The sequence below is a fragment of the Lissotriton helveticus genome, chromosome 10, assembly GCF_964261635.1.
Source record: "Lissotriton helveticus chromosome 10, aLisHel1.1, whole genome shotgun sequence".
In the NCBI taxonomy this organism is placed as follows: Eukaryota; Metazoa; Chordata; class Amphibia; order Caudata; family Salamandridae; genus Lissotriton; species Lissotriton helveticus.
In genome coordinates, this window is record NC_136071.1 from 609,532,153 (window position 1) to 609,548,568 (window position 16,416).

At 44.4% G+C, this 16,416-nt stretch overlaps 1 protein-coding gene across 1 annotated transcript in view; it reads left to right on the top strand.

Moving 5' to 3' along the window:
• Nucleotides 1–16,416, top strand: part of LOC144785427 (glucagon receptor-like) — a 127,055-nt gene that overhangs the window by 49,291 nt on the left and 61,348 nt on the right. The window contains exon 9 of the mRNA XM_078664340.1: nt 911–980. Within this exon, the coding sequence (XP_078520466.1) occupies nt 911–980 (70 nt within the window). The remainder of the gene's footprint in view (nt 1–910; nt 981–16,416) is intronic.

The window sequence follows — 16,416 nt, forward strand, 5'->3', positions numbered from 1 at the left end:
GGGCAATCAGGTGCTCTATGTTCGTTTCTCAGTAGTCAAGGAAGAGATATGGCGCAGCAGCCAGGGCAAGTGACTCGGGGCTCACGGTTCGATCCCCGGCGGCGGTGGCAGATAAGCCCAGCACCATGTGACTCTGGTCAATAGCTAGGTTAATCTTCTGGACAGCCCCCAGCACCTTGACACCCTCGGATAATTGTTCGCGCGTTACAAATATTGACAGTGAACAATTTCACAGAAGGGCAGGCATTCATGTCTTCAGCAATTAAAAAATGCCCCTACAACACAGAGGTAATGTAAGGAGTTCCAGACAAATGCATTACTAACAGTGCCCAATCTTGAGGAAATGTTCGAAGATTCTATGAAGAAGATCATAAAGCCATATCCAGTGGGTTACTAAGAATTTTGCAGATGTGGTCTAACCATTAAAAAAAATGGTGACTGTCCCAAGCTCCACTATCATTTACGGTTGGCACAATTTAGAGTGTGTACCATGCGTATATGGAACTTTTGGGCAATTAATTGAAGTATACACTTAAAGGGGCATTATAATACTCTTGTTGTGCCTGTGTAAAATCTGAAAAAATGACACAAACAGAGCAAAGTGTTGACACAATATTTGATTTCAATTGGTTGTATTATTCAGGAAGCTAGCAGTGAAAAATATGTGTTTCCTACAGAGATATCATTGTCTCAAGATTGGATACTTTCTGTTTCTTTTTGCAAAAAAGAATGTTTGAGAATCTCAATAGTATTTTGAAGACCCCACAAGGAGGTGTTTTGGCACCATGGAATTCTACAAAAAAAGGACGCCTTGTGTCAAGCCAATCTCTGATCTGTTTAAACATGCTGTATGCCAAAAATGTATTCTCTTTTATGCCAATAATGTATTCTCTTTTCTGTTATGTTCCAGGTGTTGGGCTCTGAATGAGAATATGGCCTATTGGTGGATCATCCGCATTCCTATCCTCCTTGCGTCATTGGTACGGCTTTCCTAACCATGTGATGAGTGATGTAATATGTGAGGCCATAAGCAATACATTGTGGGGGCATAAGTTATAGTTAGCTCAGATAACTATGACCACTGAATTGTAATGGTTTTGTATGAGACTAACTATAATGTTCCTATAACCTTTGATATGTTCAATGAATTTCTAAGATCGACTTCATTCTATTTCCTAACTAGAATGTCCCTGTAACCTTTGTTTTTTAGTGAATTTCTACATTTTTTAATTCTATTTCCTAACTGTTTCATCCCTGTAACCATTGTTTTTTTAGTGAATTTCAAGTTTTTTTAGAATTGTATTTCCAATCTATAACTGTAATCTTTGAAAGGGGTGTGTGAGTGCCTGTGTGGGTATGTGAGTGGTTGTATGAGTGCCTGAATGGGTCTATGAATGCATGAGTGGGTTTGTGGGTGGGTGTGTGAGGGGGTGTGTGAGTATCTGAGTGGGTCTGTGAGTGGATGTGTGTGGCTGTATGGGTCTATGAGTGGGTGTATATGTGCCTATGTGAGTCTGTGACTGGATGTGTGAGTGGCAATTTGGGTCTGTGAGTGGGTGTGTGAATGCCTGTGTGGGTCTGTGACTGGGCCTGTGAGTGGCATTATTGGTTTGTGAGTGGTTGTGTGGGTCTGTGAGTGGGAGTACCTGTGTGTGTCTGTGAGTGTGAGGGGTGCTGTGGGGTTCAGGATTTTGCATATGTAGGGTATTTAAAAGGGAGAACCTTCGATTCTGCTATCACCAGAAAATGACAAGAAAGAACCCACGCTTCACAATCGCTACAGAAGAACTGTTAATAGCATATTATTCACTCCCCATTCGGCCTGCAGTGCTACTAAAGGAAACTGGCCTAGTGACAGCACAGATGCCAAGTGAAGATCTCGTAGAGGTCATGCCATTTTCAATTAAAATTTAAAGAAATGCCGTACGGGGAAGGGGGGGTTCTCAAAATTGCAAACTATTAATGTGGTGAGACTAAAGCAAACCTTGAGTCACCACAGGGTCATATGAGTGTGGGCCAAATCTCCAAATCAAGTGACTTTCGCTGCGTAACCTGAGTTTGAATGTGAATTGGACCAACAATAAAATGGGTGATGGGTCCTTGAGGCGTGGGCACGGACGCAGTAGTTACAGGTCTACAATGCTAGAACGGATAGTCCTTGGGTTGAACGAAGATTGATGGATTCATTAGAAAACCACCAGAATGTTGTATAGGGTTAGAAACTAGAAGAGAGACAGGTTACTTGGGGTAGGAAGAGGGTTGGGTGGGGGACTGAGTGGTCTGGGCAGAACGCAATGGAAAGGAAGGGTTAGGGGCAGGTAATAGGCAAGATGGATGGTGGTTGGTTGCTTGGAGGAAGAAAAGGTTAGGTAGCAGAATGGGCATGGTTTGAGACAAAAAGTCAGGATTTTGGGGATGGGGAAAAGTAAATAGCAGGGTCCTTTGCCAGGCAATGTTTATGAGAGGCCCGTGAAGGTTCCTGAGAAAGGACAGGGTTAAATGTGTGCAAAGGTTTGGGTTAGGGGAGGTACAGCTTGGTGCAGCAAGATGGCCCCCAGCAGCAGTCAGGACCAACTGGTGACACAAGTGGCCCCAGGCCCAGTTTCCTTCAAGCTCATCCCACTCACCATGATGGGACCCATCAGGAGACAGAGCTACAGCCTCTAGGATCATGTGACTGTAGCCCCGCCCATAAACAGACGCATACTCTCATTGGACAAGGCCCATAGAAATACATGCTTCCATTAGACAGGGTCACCATGTGTCCTTTCCAACAGAAAAGTTTCTTCCAATTTGCAGGTCATACATACCAACTGCTCTGCCAAATAGGGGCATTTATTCATTTCTTCAGCTCCAGTTCTGAATAAGCCCTGAATGAGCAACGGTGCGGGCAAGCCACAGGAGAGCTGCTTGTGACGCCTCAGCTGTGGAGCTGCAGCTAAAGCAACAGAACCGGAGGAGGGGAGAAAGTGAGCAGTAAGAGGACGGACAAGGAAAGAAAGCCCTCCTGCTGGGCTATGCTATGCTATGAGGGGAGGACAGAAAAGGTGGAACAAAAGATCTGACTTACCCCAAATTGATAGGAAAGCCCTCTAGTTTTGCAGAGTGTATGCAGAGGCTACAGAGTTTACAGCTCTAATGCTACAGCGCTGGTAGAAAAGCGAGTGAAGGACCAACACAGAACACAGGGTCAACACAGAACACAAACTGAGCGGCGGAGCTGTCTAGCCCTATACCCCCACAAGCTTGTCACCTGCCTTCCACCTGCCCTAGTAAGGATTGGTAGGACCATGCAGACACAGTCCTAACTGCACAGAGAAAATACACAGGGGGGAGCAGTGTGAAGGCAGAAGGTATAACACATCAACTTGGAGCAAGAGCGCGGTCGCTGTTAGTAGCGACTGCAGAGTGAGAGTCCAGGCGAGCTCGTGGAAGTGACCCAACTAGACTGGGTGCGGCTAGCAACCGCCAAGTGAACCCTGCTCTCTGGTTCTTCTATCCCTGCTCACTGTCATATGTCCATTACCACTACCACCTACATTTGGTTGTGTGCGTCAGAGATATAGATAGAACTCGCGCCGCAATATGGCGTATACAAAACTGAGATCGCAAACAATTTTCATGAAAAGACTGGGAACTGAACAAGCAATAAGAAGGAGCGACTGAAGATGGCCCGTCTTAGAAACGCTGAAGCGAATCCCAGAATAACTAAATATTTTATAACACAAAATACAAAGCAGCAGAAAACATAATGTAACAACAAAAAGAGTTAACGAAACAAGTTGAAATGAAATTGGTGGTCTCTAACAACTCTATTCAAGGGCAAACCGGATGTGAGAAAACCTCATACCCTAATTTCAAAAGTGCTGAAAAGTTAAACAGCAAATCTATAAACCCAGAAAACTATAGAATTCGATATGGCTTGCCCAGATATAAGCATTAAGGATCTGGTTTTTAGTCTGGACCCGCAAAAGGAGCAGCTGAAATTCCAGTACAGTACCCAACAAAAATCATTTGATCCAGAAGGGTCCCTTCCTCACTCACCAGATTTTTCACTTTTAACATCTATAGAACCCTCTAATGAATACATATTGGTGTCTGCAGCCCTATTCACACTCCAAAGAATTTTGGAATCCGTCCTCTCTCTTTTAGGGAACTTTTTTTAAAACTCCGACCGGATGCTGGACACCCAACTAGGAATGTTAAAATATCTAGCAGGGAAAAAAAGGAGGAAAGAACAACTAAAATCACAACCACCTGCAGAAAAAGGAGAAGAACAAACAGAGGAAAACCTCCTTAAATTAAAAGTCTATCTACCAACTGAAAGTGATTAAAGAAAGAAACAGCAACCCAAACAGGTTGTAGTAAACAAAAAGCAAATAAGGAAAAAAATGCACTTAATCAAATTTATTCCCTTAGAAAACTTTTTAAGGACCCTAATGTAGTCGAAACTCAACCACCGACCACCGCATATTACCCAATCATTACTAAACAAAACACTAAAACCCCATCAACTTTGATTACTACACCTGTGGCCAAACAAAATGCAAGAGAAACCTCTATAAATTTGTCCGTAGTCTCCCAGCCTCAGAAACATCAAAAAAAGAGAGGAGATCAAATAAAACTAGTCAGAAGCAAGCAAAGAAAAGGGAAACAAGAAGGTTTGCAAAACAGAAGGTCCGGAAGACAAGGTTTATGAATACTTTACCCCCTGATCTTATGACCCCAGAAAGAAAAGAAGGTCAAGAATCAAAACTATTTACAGCAAAAAAGGAACAGATCTCTTCAATCAAAATGCAAAGGGTAAACTCCATTCATCTTAACCCTACCACCCCAAGTTTTGTATCTATAACGACTGAAAGAGAGTCACCGGCACAAAAGGACACCCAATTACAGGACCTATCGATAGGGAAGACGCCTACTAAGTCGCAGAAGATCCAATCAAGCAGCGTGGAAATTATGGATCTATTCCCCTCAGGCGAAGACCCCCTAAATCGAGAGAATACCAAACCTGCTTCAAAGGATAGAACCGCTACAGTCACTAGCAAGAAATGAAATAAAATTAGTAACTTTCCCAGAAAGAACTAAAACCACAACAGCTGTCGTAGAATTTTGGTCTCCAGTAATACCAGGTATTATATTAAAAGAAAGCGAGACTCTACACAAATATGGATTCGACTTGGCCCCAGTAAAACATAAAAATGATAAACCAGAAGAAATCGTTACAAACACAAATCATCACTTATGCAAAAGTCAAAGTGGCACAAATAACCCTCTAAATGTCTACAAAGAAAACATATCAGTTTCAATTACGAACGGAGTAAGGAGAAGCTGGAACAAAAATACATAAAAGAAGGAAAACACAGCCTCCGAAAATACATGGACATAAATAGCAGAGAATCATAACAGTAACAAACAGAGACAGGAAAACAAGAGCCCTTTTTAGCAAGTGTTTGACCATCTCTTCCTGGAACATAGCTGGAAAAACCCAGGAGAAAAAAGCAATAATTACGGAAGACAGACCTGGGATTGTGGTCTTACAAGAAACCTGGGCAATCACAACTTTAGACCACCTCGACTATTTTGTGTACGACATTCCAGCAGAACCGGTCACCCGTGGGCATGCAAAAGGAGGGATAGCAATTCTTCTTTCTGAAGAATATTATTGGGATCAAGAAATCATCTTAATGACCTCAAAGAATATCCAAAGTATCAAGATCAAATTAGGGACCGACCCTAAGGAAACCTCAACAAGTTTGCTCATCTTTTAATGTCTATATTCCCCCTGGATCTAAAATGGATGCATTAGCAATTGAAATATTTGAGGTTCTCGAAAAGGTGGTAGAAGACCAAGATTTCCCGTCTGTTTTCCTAACAGGTGACTTCAATGGGCAAATATCTAACAACCTATTAGAAAAATGGGAGAATGGCAAAAAAGAAGAAGCCCTGGTATTACTTATTCCACAATTCCCTACAGGAAACAAAGCTGATAAAAGAGGAAACATTTTATTGTCATCACTTCCTATGCTGAACGGAGTAATATTAAATGGCAATACAGAAGGAGACATTCCGGCTTCCTACACAAGAAAAAGCAACTTTTTTATCTCAATTCTGGATTATATGATGTGTAGTCTAGTTCTGTTCTGATCTGCCCTACAATTACACACTATGTTTGAGATAGGAAGTGATCATGCAATATTAGCCTTAACAACAGTAGGTTTAAGACTGAAACCAACATCTCCTGGTCATATCATTGACTTACAAAGTACAGTACTGGTAAACCAAGTCCAAGGGCGGCTTTCATGGAATCCTATAACATTTAACAAAATTATGCAAACAATTGAGATGGCACAACCACTGCAGAACAATGATTTTGACAATGAACCGTCACACTCGTGGTAATTTGTGGTCTAAAACAATACAACAAGGTGGGTAGGTGCTAGATGAGTTCCTCCTTCTGAGTCTCGGAGGCAAAGATTAGTAACGTGGTAGCGTCATTCCAGCCGGGAATGACGTCCTCAAATGCACACTGAATGAAAAATTTCCTTTGTAGTTTTGTGCTTTCAAATATAGTTTTATTGACACGTTTACTTCAATTAATTCTCATTGTTTGTATTTCACAATGTTGAAGTTGTGGAAATATCAAAATGTTTAGTACATGGCCCAATGCATTTCGGGCATTTTGCCCTTCCTCAGGGGCATTGATTAACGGTTGTACTTCAAACGCCTGATACAGGTCAAAATGTGGGTCAAAATATATACGCGGTGTCGTCGGGGTTCACAGACCGCGTTCAGGTTCGGGTAGTTTCTTCGGACGCTGAGCCGCAGCGTGAAGAGACAACCACTACAGACTCAGCACGGTGTCAGGTCTTGTAGGCAGGCAGTTATGCTGTGCTTTAATCCATCCTTAGTACAGCTAAACTGCCGCCTCATAAAAATGTTTGCACTGACGGCAACAAAGCTGAAAAAACAATCTGCAATAGTTACATCATTGGGAACTGTTTGAGTCAACTTATAACTCCGGCTCTCACAATGGAATCTGGAAGCAAAAGACAAAACAAAATACCAGTCGCTACAGGTCGCTTTACTTGTCGCAAGGGAACATCTCGCCAGTTTAAAATAAAAAAGGAACTCCCTATTGAGCTGCCATCTAATAGACCCAAGCGGTACAAAAGGGGGTGGTGAAGGACGGAGCATCTGCACCAATCAAACACTCACACCCAGTCAACAGATCTGGGTTTAATCCATCACCGTTCTTTAGCCCACTCTGCCACCCCAGTTCAGACATGGCCATATGCAAATCAGTCGGACCCTGTGCCTCATGGGAACAGTCCAGCCCGAACTGCCAAGCCATGCCTTCCTTGGACCCGAATCAAGCTTCCTAGACCGGTTTCTGGCATTTCAGCCGTCTTCAGCCAGGCTTGCTTGAATCCAGTGACAAAGTGAGCAAGAGACTCAACGTCTGAGCATAACCTGCCAACTTATGGCGAACAAAGCGGTACAAAAGGGGGTGGTGATGGACGGAGCATCTGAACAAATCAAACACTCACACTCAGTCAACAGATCTGGGTTCAATCCACCACCGTTCTTTAGCCCACTCTGCCACCCCAGTTCAGACATGGCCATATGCAAATCAGTCTGACCCTGTGCCTCATGGGAACAGTCCAGCTCAAACTGCCAAGCCATGCCTTCCTTGGACCGGAATCAAGCTTCCTAGACCAGTTTCTGGCATTTCAGCCGTCTTCAGCCAGGCTTGCTTGAATCTAGTGACAAAGTGAGCAAGGGACTCAACGTCTGAGCATACCCTGCCAACTTATGGCAAACAAAGCGGTACAAAAGGGGGTGGTGATGGACGGAGCATCTGAACCAATTAAACACTCACACCCAGTCAACAGATCTGGGTTTAATCCATCACCGTTCTTTACCCCACTCTGCCACTCCAGTTCAGACATGGCCATATGCAAATCAGTCTGACCCTGTGCCTCATGGGATCAGTCCAGCCCGAACTGCCAACCCATGCCTTCCTTGGACAGGAATCAAGCTTCCTAGACCGGTTGCTGGCATTTCAGCCGTCTTCAGCCAGGCTTGCTTGAATCCAGTGACAAAGTGAGCAAGAGACTCAACGTCTGAGCATACCCTGCCAACTTATGGCGAACAAAGCGGTACAAAAAGGGGTGGTGATGGACGGAGCATCTGAACAAATCAAACACTCACATCCAGTCAACAGATCTGGGTTTATTCCACCACCGTTCTTTAGCCCACTCTGCCACCCCAGTTCAGACATGGCCATATGCAAATCAGTCTGACCCTGTGCCTCATGGGAACAGTCCAGCCCAAACTGCCAAGCCATGCCTTCCTTGGACCGGAATCAAGCTTCCTAGACCGGTTTCTGGCATTTCAGCCGTCTTCAGCCAGGCTTGCTTGAATCCAGTGACAAAGTGAGCAAGGGACTCAACGTCTGAGCATACCCTGCCAACTTATGGCAAACAAAGCGGTACAAAAGGGGGTGGTGATGGACGGAGCATCTGAACCAATTAAACACTCACACCCAGTCAACAGATCTGGGTTTAATCCATCACCGTTCTTTACCCCACTCTGCCACTCCAGTTCAGACATGGCCATATGCAAATCAGTCTGACCCTGTGCCTCATGGGATCAGTCCAGCCCGAACTGCCAACCCATGCCTTCCTTGGACCGGAATCAAGCTTCCTAGACCGGTTGCTGGCATTTCAGCCGTCTTCAGCCAGGCTTGCTTGAATCCAGTGACAAAGTGGGCAAGAGACTCAACGTCTGAGCATACCCTGCCAACTTATGGCGAACAAAGCGGTACAAAAAGGGGTGGTGATGGACGGAGCATCTGAACAAATCAAACACTCACACCCAGTCAACAGATCTGGGTTTATTCCACCACCGTTCTTTAGCCCACTCTGCCACCCCAGTTCAGACATGGCCATATGCAAATCAGTCTGACCCTGTGCCTCATGGGAACAGTCCAGCCCAAACTGCCAAGCCATGCCTTCCTTGGACCGGAATCAAGCTTCCTAGACCGGTTTCTGGCATTTCAGCCGTCTTCAGCCAGGCTTGCTTGAATCCAGTGACAAAGTGAGCAAGGGACTCAACGTCTGAGCATACCCTGCCAACTTATGGCAAACAAAGCGGTACAAAAGGGGGTGGTGATGGACGGAGCATCTGAACCAATTAAACACTCACACCCAGTCAACAGATCTGGGTTTAATCCATCACCGTTCTTTACCCCACTCTGCCACTCCAGTTCAGACATGGCCATATGCAAATCAGTCTGACCCTGTGCCTCATGGGATCAGTCCAGCCCGAACTGCCAACCCATGCCTTCCTTGGACCGGAATCAAGCTTCCTAGACCGGTTTCTGGCATTTCAGCCGTCTTCAGCCAGACTTGCTTGAATCCAGTGACAAAGTGAGCAAGAGACTCAACGTCTGAGCATACCCTGCCAACTTATGGCAAACAAAGCGGTACAAAAGGGGGTGGTGATGGGCGGAGCATCTGAACAAATCAAACACTCACACCCAGTCAACAGATCTGGGTTTAATCCACCACCGTTCTTTAGCCCACTCTGCCACCCCAGTTCAGACATGGCCATATGCAAATCAGTCTGACCCTGTGCCTCATGGGAACAGTCCAGCCCAAACTGCCAAGCCATGCCTTCCTTGGACCGGAATCATGCTTCCTAGACCGGTTTCTGGCATTTCAGCCGTCTTCAGCCAGGCTTGCTTGAATCCAGTGACAAAGTGAGCAAGGGACTTAACGTCTGAGCATACCCTGCCAACTTATGGCAAACAAAGCGGTACAAAAGGGGGTGGTGATGGACGGAGCATCTGAACCAATTAAACACTCACACCCAGTCAACAGATGTGGGTTTAATCCATCACCGTTCTTTACCCCACTCTGCCACTCCAGTTCAGACATGGGCATATGCAAATAAGTCTGACCTTGTGCCTCATGGGATCAGTCCAGCCCAAACTGCCAACCCATGCCTTCCTTGGACCGGAATCAAGCTTCCTAGACCGGTTTCTGGCAGTTCAGCCGTCTTCAGCCAGGCTTGCTTGAATCCAGTGACAAAGTGAGCAAGAGACTCAACGTCTGAGCATACCCTGCCAACTTATGGCGAACAAAGCGGTACAAAAGGGGGTGGTGATGGACGGAGCATCTGAACAAATCAAACACTCACACCCAGTCAACAGATCTGGGTTTAATCCACCACCGTTCTTTAGCCCACTCTGCCACCCCAGTTCAGACATGGCCATATGCAAATCAGTCTGACCCTGTGCCTCATGGGAACAGTCCAGCCCAAACAGCCAAGCCATGCCTTCCTTGGACCGGAATCAAGCTTCCTAGACCGGTTTCTGGCATTTCAGCCGTGTTCAGCCAGGCTTGCTTGAATCCAGTGACAAAGTGAGCAAGGGACTCAACGTCTGAGCATACCCTGCCAACTTATGGCAAACAAAGCGGTACAAAAGGGGGTGGTGATGGACGGAGCATCTGAACCAATTAAACACTCACACCCAGTCAACAGATCTGGGTTTAATCCATCACCGTTCTTTACCCCACTCTGCCACTCCAGTTCAGACATGACCATATGCAAATCAGTCTGACCCTGTGCCTCATGGGATCAGTCCAGCCCGAACTGCCAACCCATGCCTTCCTTGGACCGGAATCAAGCTTCCTAGACCGGTTTCTGGCATTTCAGCCGTCTTCAGCCAGGCTTGCTTGAATCCAGTGACAAAGTGAGCAAGGGACTCAATGTCTGAGCATACCCTGCCAACTTATGGCGAACAAAGCGGTACAAAAGGGGGTGGTGATGGACGGAGCATCTGAACCAAAAAAAAATCTGAGTGAGCAAAAAAACGACGGATTTAGGCCCAGATCTCTGTACTGGGGTGAATGAATGACATTGTTCTGCATTCTGTCCATCAGCTATTTTTTTGCATGTAATAGATCCAGCGCTGTCTGTTCTAGGGACACATGCACTTTTGATATTATCCGAAAAGTTCTTACGTATACATAAAAGTGCCTAATTTTAAACCTTTTTTTTATCCTTTTAATGCAATTAGATTGATTTTATTGTGAAATGTACTGTATGCAACGGTTTTAATTGATCATGCATAATAATAAATAAATTAAATAAACTAAACTACAGACTATTCACTCAATAAATTCAATAACAAACTTTGAGGCTGTCATCAATAAATTGGTACAACTTCTGCATGAAAATTCAAAACAATAAATGCCAAAATCGCAAAAAACAACAAAAGACGGAACCCAGATATAAAGGCACCAGAATTAAACAAACTAATAAAGGCACAATTTCTTCAACTTTCTGAAATAAGAAAATGCTAAATCAACAAATTAAAAAACCATCACAGGAGAGATAAGGAAAAAAAGCGAAAAAAGAGACAGGACAAAAAATAGGTGGACTTACAGATAGCAGCAAAACAAAATGATAAACGCTCCTACTGTAATATAATTGCTACAGAAACGGGTACAAAAAAATCATTACAAGCAATTCCAGTCCCCCCATCAGAATGGGAAGTATACATAACCAACTTATACAAAACAAATGAAAAGATAGAAAGCAAGACTCTAATGCAAAGCAAGAGAGGAAGGGAAAAAACTACAGGTAATGAGGCACCACCTCCTCTTCAAACCGAAGATGACATAAAAAAGGCAAGATCGTCGGCAGTAATGGGACCTGACCAAATTCCCATTAAGGTCCTTAAAAGCAACCCTAAAGAGTGGAGAAAGTTTCTAGCTCACCTTTTTTTCTACATATTCGAAATTGACGAAATCCCAAAGTCCTGGAAGGGGAGCATTGTAATTCTAATCCACAATAAGGGCTCCAGGCTGCTGCCCTGCAATTACCGGCAGGTAGCTCTCCTACATGCAACTGTGAAGATCTTTGTGGCAGCTGTTTTAGATCATCTTAGAGAGTGGGCATTTTCAACAGGTTCCATTCCGGTTAATCAAGCCGGGTTTAGAACAAAACACTCGGTTATTGACAATATAGCAGTGCTACAAACGATAATGGATACATATGTCATCAATAAGTCTCAGGCAGTGCACGCAGTCTTCGTCGACTTTACGACTGCATTTGACAGGGTAGACAGTGATATGCTCTGGAAAACACTCCAAAGAATCGGAACACCCCTATGATGAAGCATGACACCAAGGGCCCTTTTGGTGTGTGAGGGGTATTTAAGAAACACTATGGGCCTGATTCTGATGTGGGTTGGAAAGCTTTCCCACCTAGGGCATGATTCTAATGCGGTGAGGAAGGCCTCCTAATGGCATTTGCTCCTTCCAAATCAGATCGGGAACGACCCAGGACCCAATTATGATGCAGTTAGGAACATATGCTCCCATTGAAGTCAATGGGAGTCCAACCAAATCGTATCAGAAAGCATCCGGATGCATTGTACTCCGTCGGTTGGACTCTCCCGATCCGAGTGGGTTGGAAACCATTACCAACCCGATTTAGTCGGGAAGCATATCCAACCCGCATCAGAATCAGCCCCTTAGTGCTTCCCACCATTGTAGGTAATGCACATGACCCATAAATTGTAATTCTCCTTTCTCTTCGTAAAACCTCCTGAGGGGGTATCCTATTGTTTATTATACATTTATAGATATAGCCATTACACCTTTTTTGGACCTTTACAGGCCTGAGGAGGGGTGCCGCACAGCTCCCCGCCTATGATGCAGATAAACCCGGGAGAGGTGGGAGAAATTGCCTTTGGGGATGGGGGCTGCATGCGCCCCCACCCATTTTCTGAAATAATTAAACCATGCCTGCGTGACCTGCCGCAGGCTTTTTTTTTTAATTGCCATAGATTTGCGGTTCCACCCACGATTTTGTAGGTAATTGGGTTTTTAGATGCTTTTTTGTCCTGTGGGGGACCCAATGGGACCGCAAGACCAGGGCTAGAGGGTCAGGGTATTCCTACCTTGCCCCTTTTCTGCTGAGTCTGAGTCCCAAATGGCTGGCAAGCCATCCTGGTTGAAGTGGTGGCAGCCAATCAGATTTCAGCACAAATCTGTCGTACCCGCAGATATACAAATTTGGTTTTCAGCACCAAATAGTCTTAAACCGCCGTACAGGCACAACTTCCTCACCGGAGCAATCCTTACGTCACTACACTGCAGCGGGCTCCAAACACGGTCTGAGACAGCCGTCCCACCGTGTCAGACCCGGTTTCAGATACGACGATTGTTTTCGGCGTCCGGGGGCTGGAGCAGTCTCTCCCAAATGGCTGGCAACCCTTCCTGGTTGAAGTGGTGGCAGCCAATCAGATTTCAGCACAAATCTGTCATACCCGCAGATATACAAATTTGGTTTTCAGCTAAAACCATTGAACTGATTTACACTAAATCAAAAAAGGTGTGCTTTCTGGACCAAGAGCTAGCTTTCTGCCAAATTTTCTGCTATTCCGTCCAGTGGTGTGGGCTATAGTTATGTTCAAGTTCAAGTTATGTTCAAAATCCCTATAGCAAATCGCACTTGGAAAAGTTGTTTTTGGACCCCCACCTTTTTCTCACCCCGGCTCAACAAATTGACGATGGCGGTTGCCGAAACGCGTCTTACAAGTGTGTTAGCCCAATAAAGAATATTGGACTCGCCCCTGCGAGTGCTGCGTACTTTCTGTACATATAGCTTTGGTCTGCAAGGGACCAGCGTGGTGTCCGTCACCCCGCCCGAGCAGCAAAACCGGTCGCGAGTGAGGGGGATCTGACGGAGAACAAGCCTGCAAAATACATATATATATATGCCTACTTGCTCCAAACCAACAGCACGTTCCTCAGTTTCAAACGCGACCAGCACGTTCCTCAGTTTCAAACTCGACCAGGAAGAAGGAACGGAAGACCCAGGATGCAAGTGAGCTTTTTTATTTGTCACAACTCAACGTTTATTTGTCACAACATAACGTTTCGGCCTACACAGAGGCCTTAATCACATGACGCTATGGAGGGGGTAGGCAGTTTTTAAAGTGCAAGTGCGCGAAAATCAGTGCATTTCATTGGCTGACCAGTCAGGATGGCTGGAGTAAGTCGCAATAGACATGGAAAACATACTTGTTCCAGAAGCATAGTGGGATAATCCCCAAAAGTGCAAAACATTCACTTTATCACTTACATTGGTTTAATCCAATAGCAGCAATATTGTTCACCCTATACATGATTAATGTAAAATCCTCAATAAGAAGGTTTAATATTATTATTTACAAGACAAATAATTGTAAAAAGTATTCGAATAAAAAACCACCATGTAATTGATTTCATATTAAATGCAATCATTTAGTTAATGTTTATTTGCTGTATGATTATTCATATTTGGGTGGACCATGTGGTTTTTTCAAGTCAGATCACACACCCTCTTTAAGTGAATTGTATTCCTATACTGTCTATTGAATCTTTACCAAACCACCAACCATAAAAAGTGTTTTTAAATACAACATCTAATTCAACACAGGGCAACCAAATTAAAGTGAAATGTGAAAAAACCAGATTAAATAAAATTTAGTTTTTTATGGAAAATTAATAAAAAACATGTAACGCAAAATATTTTATGTAGGTTACTCCTAACCTACAGCATATACTTGAGGTGACACATAATTAATAAGAACTTAAACAAGGGCGTTTTTACCACTGACCAACCTAGCTGGAAGTACATTTATAATTGGTCTAGTGCACAAAAGGTGAAAAAACAACAAACTAGCTTTCTGCACATCACATTTGGATTGGACCAAGAAACCCTAAACTCTTGGTTTTTATAGGCAGGTATGGAAATCTTCCGTAGAGTTGAGGCCACGCGGTGTCTTACTGTCCATTTCTAGAATATATCTAGTTTCTAATCCTCTCAAGATACCCTCCCTATTGCCACCCCTCCTCAGGGGACCCACTGTATCAATAGCATAATATCTAAGGAGTCCACTGTTGTTGTTGTGGCACTCCTTAAAATGCCTGGCAACTGGGTACGTGGCGTCATTGGTGTTGATTGCCCTTATGTGCTGGAGTATCCTCTTGTGGACCTGCAATTTGGTACTACCAATATACTGCAGGCCACACGGACACTCCAGCACATATACCACGTACTCACTCTTGCAAGTCAGTTGATTGTTGATCTTGCGAGGCACCGGGGAAAATGCTGTCATAAACTCAGTTTTACAGACAATGTGGGAACATGCTTTACAACTGGAACACTTTCGAAATCCCTTACTGGATGCCATCCAGTTTTTGGGAGGAATCACCTCAGGACTGGATTTGACTAAGGCATCCTGCATGGAATATGCCTTCCTGAAGGTGATTGCCGGTTTGCTGGGCATATGTTCACCAATTACTGGATCAAACCGGATTAAGTTCCAGTGTTTGTTCACTATTTTCCTTAGTGCCCCATGCTGCCTATTGTAGGTCCAAATAAGTCTGGTTGGTTGGTGTGTATTGATTTCAATGGGTTTGTGGACTTTTTGTGGACTAGTGCGGCATCACGTGACAATGCATTTGCCTTGTCAATAGTTGTATTTATTATGTCCTCACTGTACCCTCTAGCTAAAAATCTATCTTTACTTGCTGCCTGTGCCACCTCGCACTGATGATTTGTGCTACAAATCCGCCTGATCCGGAGCATTTCCCCGTAGGAGATACTCCTGATCAAATGCGGTGGAAGGTGGCTACCGGCATGGAGTACCGTATTGCCCGCAGTGGGCTTTCTGTACAGTTTTGTTTCCAACTTGTCCTCTTTGATCTCTACCGTAATGTCCAAGAAATGTGCCTGTGACTGACTAATGTCTGATGTGAATGCTAGGTTATAAGCATTACAATTCAGGGTTTCAACAAAATTAACTGCCTCTTAATATGTTCCTCGCCAAATCAGAAAAATGTAATCGATGTACCTATACCATCGTATGATATGACTATTACAGATGTCACGGTGGTCACCAAAGAGGACCTGCCCCTCCCAGTAGCCCATATGCAAACAGGCATAACTGGGAGAGAAGCAGGCCCCCATGGCGACACCCCTGACCTGCTGATAGTATTGTTTGAGGAACATAAAGTAGTTGTTGTTTAGGCAAAAACTGGTCATAGATAACAGCATTTTGTTGTGTTCCAACATTTCAATCGGACGCTGGCCCAGATAAAATTGAACAGCTCTCATCCCATCTGCATGCACAATACTGGTATACAGCAATATACGTCTAATGTCATTAACCAGTAATCTTTGTCCCATTTTACATCCTTGATGGTGACCGCCCGGAATCGCTCCTGACCGGTTGCTCCCTCCTCTCCCAGTACTGCTGGTGCCTGCCTGGTGTTCTTCGCACTGCTCATTGGACTTCACGGTATCGCCTGCACTTAGTTAATTAGCGGTATCGCCTGCATTTAATTA